The sequence below is a fragment of the Littorina saxatilis genome, linkage group LG16 (genome assembly GCF_037325665.1).
Source record: "Littorina saxatilis isolate snail1 linkage group LG16, US_GU_Lsax_2.0, whole genome shotgun sequence".
Classification (NCBI taxonomy): domain Eukaryota; kingdom Metazoa; phylum Mollusca; class Gastropoda; order Littorinimorpha; family Littorinidae; genus Littorina; species Littorina saxatilis.
The window spans coordinates 10,471,812-10,488,236 of record NC_090260.1 but is presented as its reverse complement, the minus strand read 5'-3'; the positions used below and the strand labels follow the sequence as shown (position 1 = coordinate 10,488,236).

General features: G+C 48.0%; 1 protein-coding gene across 1 annotated transcript; it reads left to right on the top strand.

Annotated features, from left to right (window-relative positions):
• The first annotated feature begins 526 nt into the window (after positions 1 to 526).
• Positions 527 to 6,658, top strand: LOC138950378 (fibrillin-2-like). Its single transcript, XM_070322119.1, has one exon. The coding sequence runs from the start codon at positions 653 to 655 to the stop codon at positions 6,431 to 6,433; it is 5,781 nt and encodes a 1,926-aa protein (XP_070178220.1). The 5' UTR covers positions 527 to 652; the 3' UTR covers positions 6,434 to 6,658.
• Positions 6,659 to 16,425: the final 9,767 nt, after the last annotated feature.

Below are 16,425 nucleotides of genomic sequence, written 5' to 3'. Positions count from 1 at the left end.
GCTAAGAAATTAGCCCTAACATTTTCAATCCTGTTTGATTGCACTTCGCTTCCCGAGGTGATCGTAGTGTTTCGGCACACGGTTACAACTGTTTTTAGGTTCAGGCCAATGGTTTGACTACTTGTTTTGATATCGCCTCACGCGACTTATTTGTTCTTCCCTTGTTTCTGCAGGTGCATCATGTGGTTCACAAGCTCTGAACTCAACCAACAATACTTGTTGCGGTGACCAGGCTTACAACAACAGGACACACTTCTGCTGCGGAAGCACACTGAAATCAATGGTTCTCTACGAAGGCTGCTGTGAGAACCAGACCTATAGCCAAGTGTCTCACATCTGCTGCGGGGGTAAAATCCAGTCAGGTGGAACGCGGTATTACGGCTGCTGTGACGGCAAAGTCTATGACACTGCCAAACACAGTTGTTGTAATGGAACGCTTCGAGATGTAAAAACCTACGGCGGCTGTTGTGGAAACCAAACCTACAACTACATGACACAAACATGCTGCGGAGATATCATCAAGCCTGGCGGAAGGAACCAGGGGTGCTGCGGAACCGACACCTACAATTACCAAACACACCTATGCTGTAACGGCACACTTCGTGAGAGAGGAGCAAACACCGGTTGCTGCGGGAAACAACCCTATAACAGTATGACGCACACCTGTTGTGCAGGTACCATCAAGCCAGGTGGGAGATACCACGGCTGTTGCGGGACTGAGATCTACGATTACAGGACACGCGTTTGTTGCGGCGGCAAACTTCAAGAGAAGTCAACTTCCTCCTCGTGTTGCGGAACCACGACCTACAACTACCTGACACACACCTGCTGTATGGGCAAACTGCAGCCAGGTGGACGGAACTATGGCTGCTGCAACACTGAGGCTTACAACGCCTTGACTCATATCTGCTGCGCAGGGACGTCCAGACCTAAAGGAACGCTGAGCGGTTGCTGTGGCAACGAACTCTACAACAGTTTGACGCAGACATGTTGTTACGGCACGCTTCACGCAAAGGTGGCAAACAGCGGTTGCTGCGGGCTTCAGACCTACAATACAAGCTCGCACACCTGCTGCAGAGGTAACATCGTGCCAGGTGGAAGAGATTACCGCTGCTGTGGAACTGAGGTCTACAACTACAAGTCTCACCTGTGTTGCGCCGGCACAGCTAGAGAAAGGGGAACGTACAGCAGTTGCTGTGGAAACCAGACCTACAACCGCTTGACTCACACTTGCTGTGGGTCTGCCCTTAAGCCAGGCGGTACCTCTCATGGTTGCTGTGACAATGAGGTCTACGATTCCAGGACACACCTGTGCTGCTATGGCAAACTGCAAGAAAAGGGAACAAACAACGGCTGCTGTGGGTCCCAGGCCTATAACACGACTACACAAACCTGCTGCGGGAACTCTGTCAAGTCAGGGGGAAGATTCCATGGCTGCTGTGGGATTGAAGTCTACGACACCAGGACTCACCTGTGCTGTGCAGGCACGCTCAAAGAAAAGGGAACCGACGGCAGCTGTTGCGGCAGTGAGCCCTACAACCGTTTGACGCACACCTGTTGTGCAGGTACCATCAAGCCAGGCGGAACGAATCACGGATGCTGCGGCAGTCAGACCTATAACTACAGAACTGAAAGTTGCTGCAGATCGCAAGCCTACAACAGAACGACACACTTATGCTGCAGTTACACGCTACAAGAAAAGGGAACCAACAATGGTTGCTGTGGCACCCACACCTACAACACACTGACACACACCTGTTGCGGTGGCAGAATTCAATCAGGCGGAGCCAACCACAGCTGCTGCGGAACTGGGGTTTACAACTACAGGACTCAGATCTGTTGCGCCGGCACATCTACAGAGAGAGGAACGTACAGCAGCTGCTGTGGGAGTCAACCCTACAACCGCTTGACTCAGACCTGCTGTGGCGGCACCATCAAGCCAGGCAGCGCCTATCACAGATGCTGCGGCAACGAGCCGTACGACTACAGGACACACTACTGCTGTGGGACTCAGCCCTACAACAAAACGACACACACTTGCTGCAGTGGTAAAGTCCAGACAGGTGGCACGTCCCATAGTTGCTGCGGAACCAAAGTCTACAACTACAGGACACAGATATGTTGTGCAGGAACACCCCGAGAGAGAGGGACGCACACCAGCTGCTGTGGAAACGAGACCTTCAGCTCCTATACACACACCTGTTGCTTTGGCAAGATTTTGACAGGCGGATCGTCGCATAGCTGCTGTGGAACTGACGTTTATAATTACAGGACTCAGATCTGTTGTGCTGGTACACTTGCAGAAAGGGGAACCTACAGCAGTTGTTGCGGAAACACGACGTACGATCGTTTGACACAAACCTGCTGTGGGAGCTCCGTGAAACCAGGTGGAACATACTACCGATGTTGTGGCAACGAAACGTACGACTACAGGACACAGTACTGCTGTGGGACTCAGCCCTACAACAGAACCACACACACTTGTTGCAGTGGAAAAGTCCAGCTCGGTGGCACGTCCCATGGCTGCTGCGGAACCCGAGTCTACAACTACAGGACACAAATCTGCTGTGGTGGAACGCCGCGAGACAGAGGGACGCACAATAGTTGCTGTGGGAATCAGACCTACAGCTCCGTCACGCACACCTGCTGTGGGAGCTCCGTGAAACCAGGCGGAACATACTACCGATGTTGTGGAACGGGGATGTACGACTATCGAACGGAAAGCTGTTGTGGATCTCAAACCTACAACAAAACCACACACACTTGCTGCAGCAGTAGAATTCTGTCAGGCGGAACCAACCACAGCTGCTGCCTAACTAGGGCTTACAACTACCGAACTCAGATCTGCTGTCTGGGCAAAGTTACAGCGAGAGGAACGAACAACAGCTGCTGTGGAAGTCAAGCCTACAATCGTCTGACCAAGTCATGTTGTGGCAGTACCATCAGTCCAGGGGGAACATACTACCGATGTTGTGGGACTGGAGCGTACGACTATCTAACGCAAAGTTGCTGTGGAACTCAAATCTTCAACAAAACAATACACACTTGTTGCAGCGGCAACATTCTGTCAGGCGGAACCAACCACAGCTGCTGCGGAACTGGGGTTTACAACTACAGGACTCAGATCTGTTGCCTCGGAACAGCTCGAGACAGGGAAACATACAGCAGTTGCTGTGGAAATCAAGCCTACAACCGCTTGACCCAGACATGCTGTGGAGGCGCCATCAATCCAGGGGGAACGTACTACCGATGTTGTGGAACAGGGATGTACGACTATCGGACGCAAAGCTGCTGCGGATCTCAAACCTACAACAGATCCACACACACCTGCTGTGGACGAAGCTTGAAACCAGGCGGAACATACTACCGATGTTGTGGAACTGATATGTATGACTATCGAACGCAGAGTTGCTGTGGATTGCAAACCTACAACAGAACCACACACACCTGCTGTGGAGGCAGAATTCAGTCAGGCGGAACTAACCACAGCTGCTGCGGAACTGATGTCTACAACTACAGGACTCAGATCTGTTGCGCCGGCACAGCAACAGAGAGAGGAACGTACAGCAGCTGCTGTGGGAGTCAACACTACAACCGCTCGACTCAGACCTGCTGTGGCGGCACCATCAAGCCAGGCAGCGCCTATCACAGATGCTGCGGCAACGAGCCTTACGACTACAGGACACAGTACTGCTGTGGATCTCAGCCCTACAACAGAACGACACACACCTGCTGCGGAGGCAAAATTCAGTCAGGCGGAACCAACCACACCTGCTGTGGAACTCAGGTGTACAACATTAGAACTCAGACCTGCTGCGGAGGAAAAGCCCAGCCAGGTGGAACACAGTTCAGGTGCTGTGGAGTTGGAGTCTACAACTACGCCTCACACACCTGTTGTTTGGGAAAAGCCGTGCCAGGTGGGTCTTTTCACAGGTGTTGTGGAAGCCAGACGTATGACTACAGAACACACACCTGCTGCAGCGCTGGCAATGTGCTTCCAGGCGGTCTCAACCGCTACTGCTGTGGAAACCAAACATACAAAATGGACTCAGATAAGCGTTGTTGCAACGCAGCAATACCTTACAACTACAAGAACCAAACCTGCTGCAGCGGCAAGGTCGGAAAAGGCGGAGTCGGGTACCTGTGCTGTGGGACCAAGGCCTACCGCTCCTCCAGTCATAAATGTTGCGACGGCGAGGTCGTGAAAGGACGAAATACCCGCTGCTGCGGATCCAAGGGTTACAAATGGAGGACACACGAATGCTGCAACGGCACCGTACTCCCTGGTGGGAAATCCTTCGGTTGCTGTGGCAACCAGTCCTACAATTACTACTCGCAGGACTGTTGCGGCGGCCAGGTCTTGTCAAGTGTAACCCACACGTGTTGCAATGACGTAATTTTCCCCGGTGGAACATACTACAGATGTTGCGGCAACCAGACCTACAATTCCCTGACGCAGGACTGCTGCAACGGACAGGTCGTCAAGGGCGGAAAGGATCATTACTGCTGCGGAAACAACCAGACATACAACTACAAGACACAGAAATGCTGCAACGGTCACGTGGGCTTGGGTGGTGGGCGCAACTGGGCTTGCTGCGGAAACCAGAGCTACCATTACAGGTCTCACGGCTGCTGTGGAAACCAGAGCTACCCGAAAAAGACTCACGGTTGCTGCGGAGCTGAGACTAAACAATTCTACAGCAAATATGAACACACCTGCTGCTTAGGGAAGCTGCTGTCAGGGGGGATCAACCACCTGTGCTGTGGAAACCAGACCTACCCGAAAAGGACTCACGGCTGCTGCGGAGCTGAGACTAAAACACCCTACAGCAAACGTGAACACAACTGCTGCGGAGGAGAGCTGCGATCAGGAGGGGGGATCAACCACTGGTGCTGTGGAAACGAGACTTACAACCCCAGCACACGTTTATGCTGCCAAGGCCAGGTCAAGAAAGGTGGATCGGACCGGAGATGCTGTGGGAGTAATTCTTACAGCTACAGCAATCAGTCCTGCTGTTTAGGCCAGGTCAAAAAAGGTGGACCGGATAGAAGATGCTGTGGGAGTAAGACTTACAGCTACAGTAATCAGTCCTGCTGTGAAGGCCAGATCAAAAAAGGTGGACCGGATAGCAGATGTTGCGGGAGCAAGACGTACACCTACAGCAACCAGACCTGCTGTAACGGCAACGTAAAGCAAGGTGGGCCTTACTTTAGATGCTGCGGGAACAAACCCTACAGCTATAGAAATGAAAGCTGCTGCGAGGGCAAGGTCAAGCCGGGTGGATCTTACCACCGTTGTTGTGGAGCCAAGACGTATGACTACCGGACACAGGCATGCTGTGCAGGGAAAGTGGGACCGGGTGGATCGTACTACTATCGTTGCTGTGGCGACCAGTCCTACAACACGAGAACCGGGGGGTGTTGCAACTCAACACGGGCCTACAACAGGACGACACACACTTGCTGTGGAGGAAAGCTCAAGGCCGGTGGAAGCAATCACTACTGTTGCGGGGATCGAGTCTTCAACTACCTCACACACGGCTGCTGCTGGACTCGAACCTACAACCGAACGACCAGCAACTGCTGCACAAGTAGAGTCGTGCCTGGAGGAACGAATCATGGCTGCTGCGGCAAGAAGGCGTACAACGTCACCACCCACACCTGTTGCATCGGGAAAATTCTACCTGGAGGAAGAGATTACCGTTGCTGCAGAAAACAAGCCTACAACTCCAAGACTCACAACTGCTGCGAAAAAAAGAACGTCCTGCTGGGAGGAACGAACCACCGCTGCTGTGGCAACCAGACATACAACACCCTGACCCACACGTGCTGTGCAGGTAAAATCCAGCCAGGCGGAACCGACCACGCCTGTTGCGGCGGCCAAGTCAAGCCGGGAGGACCCAATTGCTGTGGTAGTCAGCCATACAACTACAGTACACAACGATGCTGCAGTTACAAGGTCGTGTCAGGAGGAGCCAAAACTGCTTGCTGTGGCGATCAGTCGTACAACTACACAATCCAGAGCTGTTGTCAAAACCAAGTCAAGCCGGGTGGGTTCGGGTATTCCTGCTGTGTGGCTGAAGCCTACAACAGAACGTCACACGGTTGCTGCAATTACAAAGTCGTGTCAGGAGGAGGAAGATACCATGCTTGCTGTGGAGATCAGTCCTATGACTACACCTCTCAAAGTTGCTGTCAAAACCAGGTCAAGACGGGTGGATCGGGGTACTCCTGCTGTGGAGCGGAAGCCTACAACTACAGGACACACCGCTGCTGTGGTGTCAAGCCCTACAACATCACAACACAACGCTGCTGCTGGACCGAGCCTTACGACTCAACGACACACGGTTGCTGCAAGACTGTGCCGTACGAAAGGACGGCACAGCGCTGCTGTAGCGGCCAGGTCCAGGCCAACACCACGAGCTGCCCCTAGTGACGTCATCACTCTCCATGGCGGAGTCCCGGATACACAAATTGTTTGAAGGGACATTACGATCCAAGATCCTGCAAACGGTTAAACGGGAGAGAAGACAGCAACACTACTCGTAGTGAGGAAAATTGTAGTCGATTTTAATCCAGTTCCAATCCACACCCCCTAATAATCGTCCTATCAACTAAAAATAAATATGTGACCCTCCACCACGGGATGAGTCGCATGTCACCTTTGCATGATTTTCATATTTTTTACATTTTCCTAGAGTTTTTTATGCTCTATCCAGTGGTGAAACCCGTTTTGGAAAAGACCGAAAACTGTTTGAGTTATAAGCCTGTGCCTAAGGTGACCCTCACGCTGTTACCATACACTCTCCGGACTTATATCAAGCCTAGCGCAGAACCGCGCGAGGTGACATGCGACTCATTTCGTGGTGGAGGGTCACATATGATGAAGCTCAAACGTGAAGTTGAGCAATGTTTTATTGATTAGTGTCAAAAGTTTAAAAAAAACCAGTTACAACAATGAAATTGTAAACAGAAAAGGGATAATAAATTATAAGGATCAATTCAAGTCGTCTTGTTGGAAATATCAGTATCAAAGTCATGTGTGCTTGTGCTGCCTGAGATTCTTTTCGTTTCACATGTAACATTCGGTACTTGCAATGTTTCTGACGCTGATATATATACACATTTTTTTCAAAACACACACACACAAAACACGCACACACACACACACACACACACACACACACACGAACACACACGCACACACACACACACACACGAACACACACGCACACACACGAACACACACACTCTCTCAACCTCTGTCTCTTACTCACTCTATATTTATCTCTTACACACACACACACACACACACGCACACACACGCATACACACACACACACACACACACACACAGATCTATATACACACTAACCCCCACCCGTAACCCGACCCCCTCCCAACACACACACACACACACGAACGCATATACTTACACACACACACACACACATACACAAACACACACACGCACACGCACACACACACACACACATATCCATAGACACACTAACCCCCACCCAACACCCGACCCCCTCCCAACACACACACACACACACACACACGAACGCATACATTTACACACACACACACACTCAGATCCACAGACACCATACCTCCCATTCCCTCCACACAAACACACGCACGCACGCACGCATACACTTAAACACACAACACGCACATAGATCCACTGACACATATACCCTGCTCCACACACAAACACACACACACACACACACGTGAACAGACACACACATGCACACACACACACACACACATACATGCGCATGAACACAACACACACTCACAACACACACACACGCATGCGTACACACACACAAACACTAACGCACACACACACACACAAACACACACATACAAAGACACACGCATGAACACACATACACACACAAACACACACACACACACACACACACACACACACACACATACCCGTGAATCAACCTCTTCAGACATCACTTCCCGCCAAAGATGAAGCTTTGAAGATAATATAAGATGTTTGATGGGGTGTTGACAGACCAGCTTTTTTGTCGGTCCGAGGGGGAGCATATCGTCTTTTGTTTTATATTTATTGACCAAGGCCGAAGGCCGCGGTCAATAAATATGAAACAAAAGTCGATATGCCCCCCGAGGACCGACAAAAAAGCTAGTCTGGCAAGAAACCATCAAACATCGTTTTTGTCATCATTTTGGTGGTTCAACATTAAGTGAAAAATCAACACAGGGAGCCATGGTTTGACACGCGAGTTCTGTTATTATAATGCATGTTCGGGGCCCCAGCACGTTGTTTAAAGCTGGCGTGCGAAAGCAACTTACTGTGTGTGATTTGAGTTTATAATGTTGAGACAAGTATGTCAGGTTTGAGGATGCGAAGTTCTGTAGGTTCCGACTACAGAGTGGTGTGTGAAACCAACAGTAAGCGCCTTTGAGACGATAGTGCCCACATGTTGCATTCGAGCGATGGGATTGTCGTATTTCAAACGAGGTGATTTGCTTGCACAGTCAGCGTTGACCATCTCACAACAGATCTGTTATGTGGATTATCGTGCGACGTAGTCGGGGGCAAGGAATCGCAGGAAGCAAAGATGAGTCTTTTTCCATTGTCACCTTTCTTTCCGGTTGTTGGTGCATATAATATTGTGCGGACAAAATGATGCGACGGCGAGTGTTTTTTGCCTCCAAGATTTTGTGGTGTGGGTATTGTTTTGCTCGTTTCATACCCACACCAAAACCTGAAACACACCCCACCCCACCCTCCCTCACAATCAGTCCATGAACACAAACACTGACACACACAAATTAATGATCAAGTTACCCCCCCTCCCAACCCTTCACTTGCACACCTGCAACGCAGACGATCATATTATTGATTAAATATTCATATAGGTCAGTGTTGGGTTTTTTGTTCGTGTTTGTGTTATTGCAGAATCGGTTTTCTCTTATTGCTACACGTGTCTCTTCATTACATTTCACCATCGCCCTACCACCCTGCCCCTCTCGGTATTCCACCCCTCGGTTTTCAGTGGTAAATATTAGTAATCGAATATTGAAGCTACGTTGAGTCAAAGGTCACAGAAGATTTGCATCGTGCAGCACTGCACGAATTGGGTCAAAGGACACAAACGATTTGCGTCGTGCCGCGAAGGAAAGATAATCGCGATCTTGTTTCTCATTGCCTCTCTGTTTTTCATTAGACTTGTCATTCTGCTTGCTCGGCGTTGTCAGATGTCTTCATTTCTTGTTGCTATGTTCTTTGCTTTTTTATCATTATTTTTTTATTTGCGCTTAGTTTATCGATACAACGTCTTGTGCACGGGTCAAAATGTGTGTGTCAGGGGTCAATTGGTTTGACTTAAAACTTGATGTTCGTGTTTCTCCAAAGAGATACACGCACTCCATGACATTGTGAGAAGATAAAACATATCGATAGGTTTCATTTGTTTGCGATAAAGCATAAATGTATGACCTTTGATGAGGTAGTTTTGTTTTTTGTTTACATTTGCCAGTTCGTATTTGGAACTTGGCGAAGCAGTGTCGTCTGTTTAGGTCTGGGGAAACGCCAATGAAAAGAGCCGAAGAATCCTCGAGCGTTTCTATTGGGTTTGCTTTTGATTATCCATGTAATAGGGCTTCCTGCAACTATGGTAACCGGGGATTTATTCCCCGGGGAACATGAGATTTATTTCCCAGGTGCTTGTGAATGAAAACTCGTGAAAATGATGACAAAGATTATTGTCATCATTTTCACGAGTTTTCATTGACAAGCACCTGGCAAATAAATCTCATGTTCCCCATGCTAACTTCCCGATGAAACAGGACTAAACCAATTATTTTCTGTCCCTAAACACCACAAAATGCCCAAAGTCGAAAGATGTCGTACAAACAGGGGAGTAAAACGGAACAGCCGTTTGTGTGTGCATGTGTGAGCTCAGTTGCCGACTGACACAAACTTTCGCATTCGGTTTTTCTTATCTCGTAACTCCACACTAAATACCCCATTTCCCCTCTGAAGTATTGATGTACAACCCATGGCACTAACATTCATGTAGTCGTTTATAACTGAGGTTGACAAATTCGCTTCATTACGAGACAAGTATAAATGCCATTCACCCAAACTGAAAACGTCGCTGCCGTCTGCTCGCGTTGTACGGATTAGCTGTTCTCTTCTCCTCCCCTTGTTGCATCCGGCCTAGTTCTTCAGTTGTTTCTAGTTTTCTGTTGATGTGTTTTGGTCTTCTTCATAAGTAGTCTTGTTCAAAATTAAAAAAAACCTCAAACTTCTGTTTACATTTAGTCAAGTTTTGACTAAATGTTTTAACATAGAGGGGGGAATCGAGACGAGGTTCGTGGTGTATGTATGTGTGTGTGTGTGTGTGTGTGTGTGTGTGTGTGTGTGTGTGTGTGTGTGTGTGTGTGTGTGTGTGTGTGTGTGTGTGTAGAGCGATTCAGACCAAACTACTGGACCGATGTTCATGAAATTTGACATGAGAGTTCCTGGGAATGATATCCCCGGATGTTTTTTTTTAATACCTTTGATGACGTCATATCCAGCTTTTTGTAAAAGTTGAGGCGGCACTGTCACACCCTCATTTTTCAATCAAATTGATTGAAAGTTTGGCCAAGCAATCTTCGACGGACTTCGGTATTGCATTTCAGCTTGGTGGCTTAAAATTTAATTAATGACTTTGGTCATTAAAAATCTAAAAATTGTAAAAAAAAATATAATATTTTTATAAAACGATCCAAATTTACGTTCATCTTATTCTTGATCATTTTCTGATTCCAAAAACATATAAATATGTTATATTTGGATTAAAAACAAGCTCTGAAAATTAAAAATATAAAAATTATGATCAAAATTAAATTTTCGAAATCAATTTAAAAAACACACTTTCATCTTATTCCTTGTCGGTTCCTTATCCCCAAAACATATAGATATGGTATGTTTGGATTAAAAACCCGCTCAGAAAGTTAAAACGAAAAGAGGTACAGAAAAGCGTGCTATCCTTCTCAGCGCAACTACTACCCCGCTCTTCTTGTCAATTTCACTGCCTTTGCTACGAGCGGTGGACTGACGATGCTACGAGTATACGGTCTTAGTGAAAAATTGCAGTGCGTTCAGCTTCATTCTGTGAGTTCGACAGCTTGAGTAAATGTTGTATTTTCGCCTTACGCGACTTGTTGTTGTATACGAATGAACTAATAAAAAGCTGTTTAACAGCTGTGTTGTCAAATCGAGTTTTTTTTCCAAAGTTAGTGTGGCGCCAGCGCAAAACTAATGCGCATAAGAAACGGCCTCTGCTATCAAAACCTGAGATCAACGCATCGACGCAAAAACTGTCATTTTGTAAGTTTGGAACAACAAATCAAGGTCAGAACAGCTATATCATCGCTATTGTATTTTTTGGTTTTTGTTTTTTGTTTTTGTATTTGCCAAGCACATCATCGTGGGGCTTTTAATCCATAACATGCATCCGTCTACAATGTATCCTCATTCATCCTTCAACATGTATAATAAATATGTAAATGGCAAGTATACAAGACATACAACATTAGGACCTAACCGACAGACGGACATACATATCGTTCACTTAAGTATGGCCGGAGCATAACATCACATGCAAATTCCAATACTGATAAATAAAAAATAAAAAAGAGAGAGAGAGAGAGAGAGAGAGAGAGAGAGAGAGAGAGAGAGAGAGAGAGAGAGAGAGAGAGAGAGAGAGAGAGAGAGAGCGAGAGGGGGGTAATGATGGTGGTGGTATCATTTGTAATGTATACTCTTTAGTAATAATGCAAATAATAGATTCTTTTTGAACTTCCACCCTACAATAGTCAAAAGTCACTAAAATACAAGACACCCCTACTCCCATAAGATTGGACAGGGTGACAGACAGGTAAGAGGATAAGTGAAGCAGACAGACATAAGACATACACACACACTCTTGCCTAAAATCTTATTTAAACTACTTACTTATCCCCCTCCCCCCCGGCGCAAATCAAGAACACACGATAATCCCAAAGAAATGACACTCCTCTTTCTCTCCCTCTTACTTCTTACAGTTATACTCACACACCTGCGCGCGCACACACTCACATACACCTGACACACATGCAATCACTCTCGTGCGCACATACATCACACATAGCCAAGTCATGTATTGATTTGGGCAAATAACGAGGGCAGTTTATTCAAGAGAATACCATCTGACAATGAGAGATATCATTGTGCAGTGATAAGTCCACAACAAAAAAACAACAAACATTTGGTTACACTAACAACAAACACAAGGAGCCCTCACTCAAAAATTTAACACCGTGAATAATGATTACATAACAAGGTTCGAGTCGCTTCATGCACAACCTCACTTCAAGTGAAGGCACAAACAGGCATGCATTTGCCTCAAAATTAAAAACATCATGCAACGGATTGCTAACAAAATACAACGGTGGATGCCGGGGGTGGATGGGGGGTAAGAAATAGTTGGCATATGCCCGCTGCGCCGCGCTGGTAAGGACTGACCACAATGTGTTGCTCTCCCGTTCTTATAGACCCCCGCTGATGCATCACACGCGCAAGCCCCCCGGCATCATGGACATTGCGGCTGGGCTATTCTCCTTGACTTTCACAAATCCTCCTCTCCCCTCTCTTCCTAATTACGGGCCTAAGTGTTGATATCCTGCTTTACTACCCTCTCTTCCCTACCTGCCAACCGACTGATCCCTTTAGGCCTACCTCAAGTATCTAACATCCTCCTCCTCCACCCGCGGCTAATCTGTCTCGTTTAAATAGAGTTTATCTGACGCTGTCCGCTCTATCTAAACTCACACTTAAACTACTCACTTATCGCCCCCCCCCCCCCCCCTGGCGCAAATCAAGAGCACACGATAATCCCAAAGAAATGACACTCCTCTTTCTCTCCCTCTTATTACTTACAGTTATACTCACACACCTGCGCGCGCACACACTCACATACACCTGACACACATGCAATCACTCTCATGCGCACATACATCACACATAGCCAAGTCATGTATTGATTTGGGCAAATAACGAGGGCAGTTTATTCAAGAGAATACCATCTGACAATGAGAGATATCATTGTGCAGTGATAAGTCCCAAATTAGAGGTACTACTCGTTATTCAGCCCAACTAAAGACAGTATACTAGGTTAGAGGTGGGAGGTTTAGGATTGTTGTGATGTTATACATGAAGGAGTTGCCTGGGCTACATGTGATCTGTAAGATGATCTTTTGTGGCAGCTGGTCTAAGTAGCCTAAGTACGCGTTGCTTTTCCAATCCCCCATCACCTTGACAACCCCCGGCACACCACAACTCAACGCCCACGCGGCACCACCCCGCCGAAAGCTGTGGCTGGAGAAGTTTCCCCCAGCAACAGCGGTAGTCAAGCGCAGTTTCTTATTAAAGTCTGATCTAGCTTTCATCGGAAAGACCTGCGCCTTGGGGTCCATCGGCCCCAACAAAGGTAACACAGCGGTCACGGCAGACACTGGACACAAGGGATGGAGTGACATTGCCGGGAGCTTAATTTCAACAGAGCGCTCTTTACGCTGAATCGTTTTGCTCCATTGGAGCGTTATTGACATGCCCGTACCCAGAATAACCACCTGGTCTCTTGTGAGCTGCTTACAAGGATCGAAGTTCCCGTTGTCCTGAAACAAGTTCGATCTCCGGAGAACTCCGAAAAAAAGAACCAAACACGCAGCCCAGAACACAATATCTTGCCTACACTCAAGGTCCAGCTGGCTTTTTATTATGTGTAGTAATTCAGGGGTGATTGGGGTTTTCTTATCAGTGGCACACCCCTTGCATTTTTCGATGCCCTTAAGTGTTGTCTGGAGGTACCACGAGTCCCTGAATGGGTGCGGCAAGCCGCTTTCAAGATGAAGAATGCGAATAATGTTGATGTATTGCTTGATGGAGGACGGTTTCAAACGTCGGGCTAGGTACGCTGCGTATTGCGCAACAGTCTGCTCGTTCACAGGCACTGGCATTATGTCCATCTCCCCACAGAAACGTAAATACAAGGTAAGGTGGGTGCGGTAAGTCTTCCTAGTGTTATCAAAAAGGGCACTTGCTCTGTAATCCAACACTTCTGCCGTCAGTTGCGCCCCTAATGGGGGCGGCTGGTCTGAAAAACAAGGAACAACAGGGCTTGGTCAGACATATGGTCACACAGGTTGATGTCGGGGGGTCTCCCCCGGTGCCAGAATGTCAACAGACGCACTAAGTCTTCGCGCCGTCTGGGCTCATGGAGGCGGGAAATTGTGTCAGCCATGATGTTTACACTACCAGCCACATGTATCGCCGCGATTTTGCAGTTCACTTTTGCACATTCCCACGCCATTTTACGGAGCAGACTGTTCACATACTTATTAGTCGATCTGCCCTTATTAATGATAGCTTTTGCGACAGTACTATCGGTATGAATAATCACTTCTTGTCCGCACCACATCGGAGCCCATCGTGTCACTGCTTGCACCACAGCGCACACTTCTTTATAGTTAATATGTAGCTCCTTTGCTGCCTGCATGTCTTTTTCAAAGATGGTGTACTGCCAGTCACCTTGCCAAAAGGCACCCGCTGCAATATTACATGCATCTACATGAACATGCTGTTTTGCATTGTGAAAATAATATACTGTGCCGTTAAATACATGCATAAAAGAAAGCCACCATTGTACATCCTTATGAAATTCGCCAGATAGTTTCGCTTTGTGTCGCTGCTGCTGAAGGGGTTTAATCGTGTCCAGTATCCGCCGCAGAAAGAATTTTCCTCCTCTGACAGCCTGACAGGCCCAATTAAGGGACCCCGCTATGCTTTGTAGCTGAGTTTTTGTCGCGCGCTTCTTTCCTCGGATCTGGAGGAGTCGCTGCCGCAGTTGTTGCAACTTGTCACTTCCAAGTGACAGGGTGTTGTTTCGCGTGTCGATGTCGACACCGAGAAACGTGATACGTTGAGTAGGCCCCACCACCTTCTTCCAGCTAATGTTGAAACCCAGTTCCCTCAATAATCTAATTAAAGACAGTAACATGTCATTGCACTCTTGTCTGGTAGCTGCTACCAGAAGAAAATCATCAATATACGCTAACACACCTGGCATGCCTTTCCGTGCCATGCATCTGCGAATAGCTTGCGACAGGCGATGGAAGTGTGACGGCCCTACATTGCTGCCAAAAGGCAGCCGACTGTCAAAGAGATAAGTAGGTTTCTTTTCACCTGTGAAATGCCATTTCAGCCCAGTCATACAATAATCGTCCGGACTGATGCATACTGACCGATAGGCGGACTGCAAGTCTACTTTTGCACACCAATACCCTGTCTTCGCTAGGGCGCACGCGTCAGATACGGTTTGAAATTTAGCTGACTCAGGTATAGAATAGTCGTTCATTGCCCTACCTGTGGGTTTGCTAGCGTCATGGATCAACCTGATGCTGCCATCATCCTTGGGAATCGCAGCGATAGCGCTTACCACAGTTGGTTTTCTACTAGCTACAATGTAATAACCTTTTTCTATCTGATCTAATAGCTCTTTTTCCACAGCTTTATGGTGTTCGTTCGATGACCTATGGTTTGTTTGCTCTACGTCTAGTACGCCTGCCCTACTCTCTTCTGTTACACGGAAACCGTTTCTTATGCCATCTAATAAAAAGGTTTTGTCGTGATCGCCTTCTAGCACCTTGTGCCACATTTGAGATTTAGCATTAATGGAATCACTATTTCCGAGAAATTTGCACTTATTGGAATCTAGCTGAGGGAACGGGCTGTTGAAGGTGGGGCCTACCGTTTTGTCGGCAATTCGCTGCGCTGTGTCCTAGGCTGGGGAGGTGGTAGCTGTCACTTTGTGGTCCTTGCCGGGGTGGCCCATGCCGCAGGTGTCGCAGACGTGGAGGAATCTGCAGCGGGACCCATAGGGACAGTCGCCTTTGTTGGTATACAATAAGCACACTTCCTTCCCGTTGGGTCCCGCTGGTTGCCGGGAACCGCCGCTGGCCGTCGTAGCCTTGCCGCCCTTGTTGTCTTGGACACCATGCTGGAGCCGGTCCCGCAGGATCACCGTGGACAGGTGGGGGTTGGGGGTTCCCCACTTGAATCCGCTGGACGACTGGCGCCTTCTGTACTCGTCGTCGTACAGAAGCACCGACTGCCACAAGTATCTGGCCCCCAGCTCGCCTATCATCTCTGTGTACCGGAGGTAGGCGGTCGAGTCAAACCCGGGCTTCTCAGCAATCAACCTCGCCATGATGCGTGCGTTTGCCACAATCCAGTGGCAGGGGGAGACTTTGTCCAGTTTTGGTCTCTGGTTGAGTTTTAGGATGACACCTCCCCCGAGTGTCACCTCTTCCTCGGCCGCCATCGACCCCGGCACAAAATCCAGAATG